General features: G+C 36.3%; 1 protein-coding gene across 1 annotated transcript; it reads left to right on the top strand.

Moving 5' to 3' along the window:
• The first annotated feature begins 1186 nt into the window (after nt 1-1186).
• On the top strand, nt 1187-3912 carry LOC134206414 (uncharacterized). Its single transcript, XM_062682130.1, has 3 exons — nt 1187-2813; nt 2875-3612; nt 3776-3912. The coding sequence occupies exons 1-3, from the start codon at nt 2255-2257 to the stop codon at nt 3910-3912; spliced, it is 1434 nt and encodes a 477-aa protein (XP_062538114.1). The 5' UTR covers nt 1187-2254.
• Nucleotides 3913-8012: the final 4100 nt, after the last annotated feature.

The following is an 8012-nucleotide window of genomic DNA, read 5'->3' as shown; positions in this document are numbered from 1 at the left end:
ACACCTCTCTTCTTACTCATCATTTCAAACTTCTCATTTCTAACTTTTCCCTGGGAATTGAGAAGTGAGAAGTGGGATGTCAAATGACCTATATGACCAAATGACATATTCGGCCGAATGACCTATTCGGCCAAATGAGCTGATCGGAAAAATTACCTATTCGGCCAAATGACCTATTTGGTTAAATGACGTATTCGACCGTTTGTCTCGTTCTGCCAAATGACTTTCGGCCAGATGGGTTTCGGTCTAATGGTTTGTTCGGTCTTGTGGCATTCGGCTAAATGACTTTCGGCCAAACGACCCTTACCTGTTTTCGTGTAACCTGTGCTGCCTCTGCCTGATGGTAATATGAGTTCTACAAGTATGACAATGTTTTTAATGTAATGGTGTGATATTGTATTTATATATATTTTTTAACCATCATTGGGGCTGTATCAAGTCTGTTGATGTAATAAATAAATAATAATAATAATGTAAACGTCACCGGTCTGAGGTTGAACTGCAGGAAATTGTTAGGCAGGTAGATAAGTGGGAGTTATATTTCTCTATTTCGTTAATAGTCGTTTGTCCGTCAAAAAATGTTGGACGTTGGCGAAATTTCGATTGGGATTTCTTGTTGTAACTCTTACAGTTGGTGGATATAAGCTAGTTTCCTCATTTTTTCAATCTCTTGCAGTTTCTTTTCTCCATCTAGTATTTCTAATTCCAACTACTTCTGGGATCGCAACGTAATAGAGCAATTCTCTATGAAATCATGATTTTTTTCGAGATTTCATTTTGTATTTTTTGTTTTCTCTGAAATTTTGCATATACATTAGGGTGTCCCAAAATTGGACAAAGTCTGGGATTTTGGGGGCTCAACCTTCAAATGAAAGCTTAGGGTATAACAAAAGAAAAAATGTTCTACGACAACTCTGGGAAATGACGTTTAGGTACCATCGAAAAAAAAGGTATATCGGAAAAAAATTCGATGAAACCCATCAATTTTATATTTTTTACATTTAACCTAATATCTAAACTTTATGTTAAAACTTTGATACGGCATGTTTTACATCAATATTTTTTGTACTGAAGTTTTAAATTCGCTGAAATGATGATTTTTTAAATATATTTTTCTATTAATGCACCCAAATCGGGTATCCATGGTAACGCCGTTTAAACTAGGCATACATAGAAAGATGGGGAATTTTATAACGAACAACTTTGCTGAAGAAGGCATCTTTCTATCTCCAGCCGTTTAAAAGTTATTCACGATTTACTGAGTCTCAGTAGTACGATAGTTGGGAACAAACAATGACCTATCTACAAATCAGCACATACTAACTGAGTTTCACCCAAGCAGTAGCTCTGACAACGCTTTTGTATTTTTTGTTTGTTTCGTTTCGAAGTTTCTAGAATTCACCCAGGGCCTATATAAGAGGAATGGTATCGAGAGTTGGTTTCAGTTTCCTTCCAATTCTATAACAATTCATACGAAATCAGTACTGAAAAAGAAAATGTCATCAAAAAACAAATTAAGGGACATCATAACTGGCATTGCAAGGAGAAACCTTCCAAAAAATCATTTGCCGTCGGAGTTGGATATTGTCAGCTTTTATCGGTTTCAGTGTGAAAACCGAACATTTTCTGCCACACAAAGCCTCGGAATTGTGGCCACCGAAACTGTGTCTATTTGGAATCAAGCCGGCTTACCACATCAGCTCAAACGGAATGTAATTCGAAAGATTGCTAAGCTCATTTCAACTTGGAAGTGCATAAGAAAGTCGTGTATGAAGAAAGGTTCAGACCCATTATCCTTAAAGGCTTTCAAGAACCGGATGACACATTTCTTCAACATTAGTAATATCCACATTGAAGCTGAACTGCAAAACGATAACTCGCGGCTTCAATTTTGGCAACAACAAGTGGCCAACAAAGCTCCTATTGAATTTCCAGAAAACTACTTAAACAGTGTTCCGTTAGCCTGCAAGCAGTGTAGCATGGAGAAAAAATCAAAAAAAGGCAAAAACTTAAAGTGTCATGTGGAACGAAAGGCTACAATACGAGAAGTAATCGTGGATAATGAAAGAATTGTGCCGGACCAAAATAAGCGGATTAAGTTGATGACAAAAGGCATTATCGAAAACATAGATAGAACCCAGGTATCTAATCGTGGAGCTGTTGGCGTTCTGGCGGCCACAGCAGTTGCTATCGGTTTGGATGCCGAAAACGTGAGTTTAAGCAAATCAACAATTCATAGAAAACGCAAAACGGTATGATATTTCATCTATATGTTATAATATTGTATATTAAAAAGTATGACACATTTCTTAAGGTGCGCCAAGAAATCGTAAACGGAATTCAGGAACATTTCCACAAAGAAAATGCTTTGGTTGTTCACTTTGATTCCAAGAAACTGAAGTTCAATCGGAAACAAACTGAAAAAATTGCAGTTGTTGTTACCGGAATGGATGGATTGGATCAAATTATCAACAGTGTTTTCCTTCAATGCGGAACAGGAAAAGCCGTTGCTGAAGCAGTTTTTGAGACTTTGCAATGCTGGAATCTAGATGGTGTTATCATCGGAAAATGCTATGATACTACAAATGTGAATTCTGGAGAGAAAAATGGAGCTGCTGTTATCCTTGAACGAATGTTAGGAAGAAAGTTATTAGATTTACCTTGTAGACATCATATTTATGAGTTGGTACTTGGCACAGCTTATAAAACTTGTTTCGGTCGAGTTACGACTTCACCAGACGACATGCTGTTCAAGTCGTTCCGTGACGAATGGGACAGATTGGACAAAAGCGTATATTCTGGCTTCCCTGCAGGTAAATATAGTTACATTTTTTTTGCAAGCTAAGAATGTTATAAATTGCCTTCACGAAACAGGTAAAATTGCTGAAACTGAAAAGGTAAACATCGTTTCCTTTTGCAATCGGATGCTGTTGCAAACCCACATTCGTGAAGACTATGCTGAGTTTCTCGAGCTAACCCTAGTGTGCTTAGACGATAGCAAAGCAGTTACGTTTCGTCGTCCTGGTGCACTGCACCATGCTAGATTTATGGCTAAAGCCATTTACAGCCTTAAAATGTATCTTTTTCGAGATCAGTTTATGCCAGATTGTGAAAAACTTGAAAGATTCGTTCTTTTCGTTGTACTAATTTACATCAGGGGATGGTACAAAGCTCCGATTGCAACAGATGCACCGTTGAATGATTTGAAGTTCATGCGAGCTTTGAAGAACTATGATGACAAAGAGTTAGGCCAAAAAACATACCAGAAATTCAAAAAGCATCTATGGTATCTGTCGGAGCTAAACATCAGCCTTTCGTTTTTTGATGATAACGTTAATGTAGAGTTGAAAAGAAAAATGGTACGGAATTTGAAGACGCCAAGTAATAAACAGCACATGCTAAGAGTAAAAAAATGTGCTATTGAAGGAGGTTTAGAAGTTTATGTCACAGAAAACTCATTGAAGTTTTTTGAAATTCTGAAACTTGATTGCAGTTTCCTGCACGAAGATCCAACCACCTGGAACAACAGAAATGATTTTATCGCAGCAAAAACCAAATGCCGTTGTTTGTGTGTTACAAACGATCCAGCAGAACGAGCTCTTGGAGTAGCAAGTGAATTGAGGTCTCCAAGCAGATTTTACCAACACTATCACAGAGTGATTTTTTTTGTTGCACACTGAATCAAAGTGAAAATTTGCATTTTCACCTGATGTCTAGTTCAAATTTGCGATATTTTTCTTAGTGTTTCCACTCATTGTTTGTTGTTTTCTAACAGCAAACAAGAAAAATATGACAGTTCTAACAGCAAACAAAGAAAAATTTTGTAAACATAGCACCAACACTGATGGGGATGGAGAGGGCTATACAATGAATTTGGTCCACAGACAGACCAAGAAAAGTTTCATCTGCTAATGGTCGTAGCAGAAAATCGTAAGCATCAAAATAATTCTTCAAAACGTTCCGTTTTCAATAATATTAAGGAATAGTTTGTAATTAGTGAAGATTGTTCTTGTTTCCATAAATATCATAGATGTTAGATGATAAATATATCAATATGCTAAAATAAAAATGATCTATCTGCAGTAAATCGTGAATAACTTTTAAACGGCTGGAGATAGAAAGATGCCTTCTTCAGCAAAGTTGTTCGTTATAAAATTCCCCATCTTTCTATGTATGCCTAGTTTTAACGGCGTTACCATGGATACCCGATTTGGGTGCATTAATAGAAAAATATATTTAAAAAATCATCGTTCTAGCGAATTTAAAACTTCAGTACAAAAAATATTAATGTAAAACATGCCATACCAAAGTTTTAGCATAAAGTTTAGATATTAGGTTAAATGTAAAAAATATAAAATTGATGGGTTTCATCGAATTTTTTTTCCGATATACCTTTTTTTTTTATGGTACCTCTAAAAAAAGCACTTTTTTCATAAAATGCGTCAGGGCTACCCGTAAACGTTATTTCCCAGAGTTGTCATACAACAATTTTTCTTTTGTTATACTATAAGCTTTCATTTGAAGGTTGAGCCCCCAAAATCCCAGACTTTGTCCAATTTTGGGACACCCTAATGTACATTCTTTGTGATCAAAAAGCATAATCTGCATCATTGGTTTGCCATTTTGACTCTAGCCAAACTTTTGACAAGGGCCTAAGCAAAAACACCTTGAACACTTTCAAAAAAGTTTCACTTGAAAACGGCTTGACCGATCGTTTTGATGTCTTCGGCAAAGTTTTAGGTAATCAATGGGGCTATGTGAAAAAAATATACACAGCGAAAAAAAATTGTTCAAACATCTATATATATATAAAAATCAATGTTTGTATGTTTGCATGTATGTTCGCTAACTACGTCTGAACCACTTGGCCGATTTCAACCAAATTTGGTACATATAATCTCTATCCTTCTGGTAATTTGTTTATTTGTTTTCGATCAACAGGCTAATAATAATATAGCCCCAATGATCTTATTAACTTAATTTCTACTAATTACATATGATTGATCAGTTTACATTACACACAATATTAAGAGAATAATTCATAAACAAAATACAATTTAAACAAGATATTACATTACATGATTCAAACAAAATGAAAACTGCAGACTGCAAAAAACTTTTTTTATGGTTCCCAATAGCTGGATTCACGATGTACAAACGGTCTGTACAGTAGTCCCAAAGGCCACGTTGACTGCATAAGCGCTTTTTCTTTATACTTCCAGTCTATTCCAATCTTGAAGGAAACATATCGTAGGTTTTCTAAATTACTCCAACTCGGTACAAACTTAACTACGTCGGGTAGATCACTTGATTTCAAACAGTTTGTAACCATTTCACGCATTACATCTGACGACAACTCTTGTAAAATACATCCAAAACCGTTTGGATCCGGTGGACAAGGCTTCAGCGTTAGATCCCTTAAATAATTGTGTTGAATCATAATAGCTTCCATGAGGTGTAGATGTTTTCGGCATAACGACACTGTTATTGATCGGTTGGTAACCACTGTTTAGTGTCCGCTGCAGCTCAGTAAAGCTTTGCTTTATTACCGCCACTTCTGAACGTAGTTCACTCACGACGCTATCGATATTGCTTTTATATAGATCATCCTTCTCCTCCGTATTCGAATTATTCATTCCTGATGCCGAGTGCTGCTTACGGAACGAGGAAAGACATTCTTTGCACAACCATAGGACATTGTCAAAATCGACACATACTCGCATCTGATATGTATTCATCTGCGTGCAGTTTAGATGATATTTAACACAGCATCCATCACAGACGATATACTCATCCATTCCTCCGACGAAAAGAGAGCAAATACCGCAACCAATGCCCATTGTGAAACAGGAATGATGAGTGGTAATGACGGCGCAACAGCTAGGGGAATTGTACCGGTTTTGGCCATGTTCCTAATTTGGCCAATTTGGCGAATAACTCCAAAAATAAAGCAATTCGCAAGGGTTTTATTAGTTCCAACAAGAGATATATCCCTCACGCTTCGACGCTGCTTTCAACTGATCGATTATTTTGGAAAAATATGTATTTCTCAGGGTTGGCCAAATTAGGCACTAAGTTGGCCAAAACCGGTGCACTTCCCCTATACGGATAGAATTTTGCACGATCGTTGGTTTCTAATTTACAACTTTTTCAACGATACAACACGCTAGTGACCTATATCATCAGAATCAGCTTCAGATAATCTGTTCAATTATATGCACATCACGAATTTACGAGTTATCGATATTCAATTGCAAGTAAACAAACTATTGGCGAATAAACACGAAATGCACGCAATTCCACGGCAAACACCAAAATCCTCAGGGGAAGTTAACAAAGGGTGTGGGATGGTCATATGGAAAAAAGGGAGGGGTGGTGGGCATGGTTTTGTTTAGAAAACGAACAATTCTGTGTAACTTTCAACTCCCATGACCGATTTCAACCAAATTTTGTACACATATTCACTATGAGGAGACGATCATATGGGAGGATATCCAATCTGGGAAATTATGAAGGGGTCTGGAGGGAGGGGTATTGTACAGAAAACGAACAATTCAGTGTAACTTCTGAACCTCTTTACCGATTTCAACCAAATTTGGTATACGCATTCTCTATCCTAAGCAGAAGATAACAAAAGGGGTGGAATGGTCATTGGGAAAATAGGAAGGGTAAACGGGAAGAGGTTGTCTTTAGAAAACGATCAGTTCAGTGTAACTCCCAACCCCCCGGACCGATTTCAACCAGATTTAGTACACATATTCTCTGTTTTTAAAAGATGTTTATTGAAAAGGTAGAAGGGCTATATAAATCTATATATCAGAGCGTTAATGATTAAAGCTGCCAACGAATGATTAAATTTGTTATGAATAAATCATTCAACACTATGATGAATGATTATAATTAATGATTTATTCATTTTTGACAAAGATGACTGATAATGATTAACGATTGAATTTATTTTTGACAATGATTAATTATGAATAATAAAAAAAACCGTATGATTAACTACTAACGATCGTGATAAAATGTTGACACACTATGTGTATGGTTAATGATTAACGATCGATATGATTAATGATTAATGATTATGAATGCTCAAACTGAATAATTGCATAGTGATCAATAATTAATAAAATGAATATGATTATGATTAATGAATAATGATTGAATAAATGATGATTAAATCTATGATTAATCACTAATTCTCTGATATATATAATTTAATGTTTGTATGTTTGTGTGTATGTTCCAGCATCACCTCAGTGTAACTTCTGATCTCCCCATAGCCGATTTCAGCCAAATTTGAAACCCACATTCTCCAGGAGACGACAATAGTGGGTTAAGGATGGAGAAGGGGAGGGTGTGGGGGAGTGGTATTGTTTAGTTATCGATCAACTCAACTCTCCATCGAAATCATGGTTTTTCCAATGTTTCCTTCTGGATGGTGAATGTGATCCTTTTTTTAAACATAGACCTTTGCTCGGAATAAGACGATTTTGGGTTTGATCTCTTTTTCAAAATCAGTTAATGCTTTCAAATGAAATCTGCTTTCTATTGATCAAATGATGAAGTATCAATCAACGCAATTATCCTGTTTACCAATTGGTTTATTCATAGTCCGATTGTAAAAAAACTGCGAATCAAACTGGCAACTCCGAGCAAGGCCGGGTACATACAGCTAGTTGAAAATAAAACTCAAAAATCAATTTTCTCAAAAACGAATTTTTCAATATTTTTTTTATATTTTGATATGATACTTTTTTGCACTATGCTGCCGCTAACCGCAAGTCGAGCACATCTGTATATGGGGCTCCATATACAAATGTGTTCGACTTGCGGTTAGCGGCAGTATGGGTCATAATGGAGAAATGATGGACAAAAAAATTATTTACTATGTCTGAAACTTGATTATGCATATGTACAACATGTGATAGATTTAGTTCGGAAAAGGTATTGGAGGGTAACCGCCCCTTCGGTGGGGTTTGATCCCACGACCCCAGTTCGCATGACAG

Source organism: Armigeres subalbatus, chromosome 1, assembly GCF_024139115.2.
Source record: "Armigeres subalbatus isolate Guangzhou_Male chromosome 1, GZ_Asu_2, whole genome shotgun sequence".
Classification (NCBI taxonomy): Eukaryota; Metazoa; Arthropoda; class Insecta; order Diptera; family Culicidae; genus Armigeres; species Armigeres subalbatus.
Note: the sequence above shows the minus strand (reverse complement) of the source record. Positions and strands in the feature narration are given on the sequence as shown.

Coding starts and splice junctions, on each gene's coding strand:
- LOC134206414 (XM_062682130.1), top strand. CDS start 2,255: ATGATATTTCATCTATATGTTATAATATTGTATATTAAAAAGTATGAC. Junction 2,814..2,874: donor ATATTCTGGCTTCCCTGCAG/GTAAATATAGTT, acceptor TTCACGAAACAG/GTAAAATTGCTGAAACTGAA. Junction 3,613..3,775: donor ACGAGCTCTTGGAGTAGCAA/GTGAATTGAGGT, acceptor GTTTTCTAACAG/CAAACAAGAAAAATATGACA.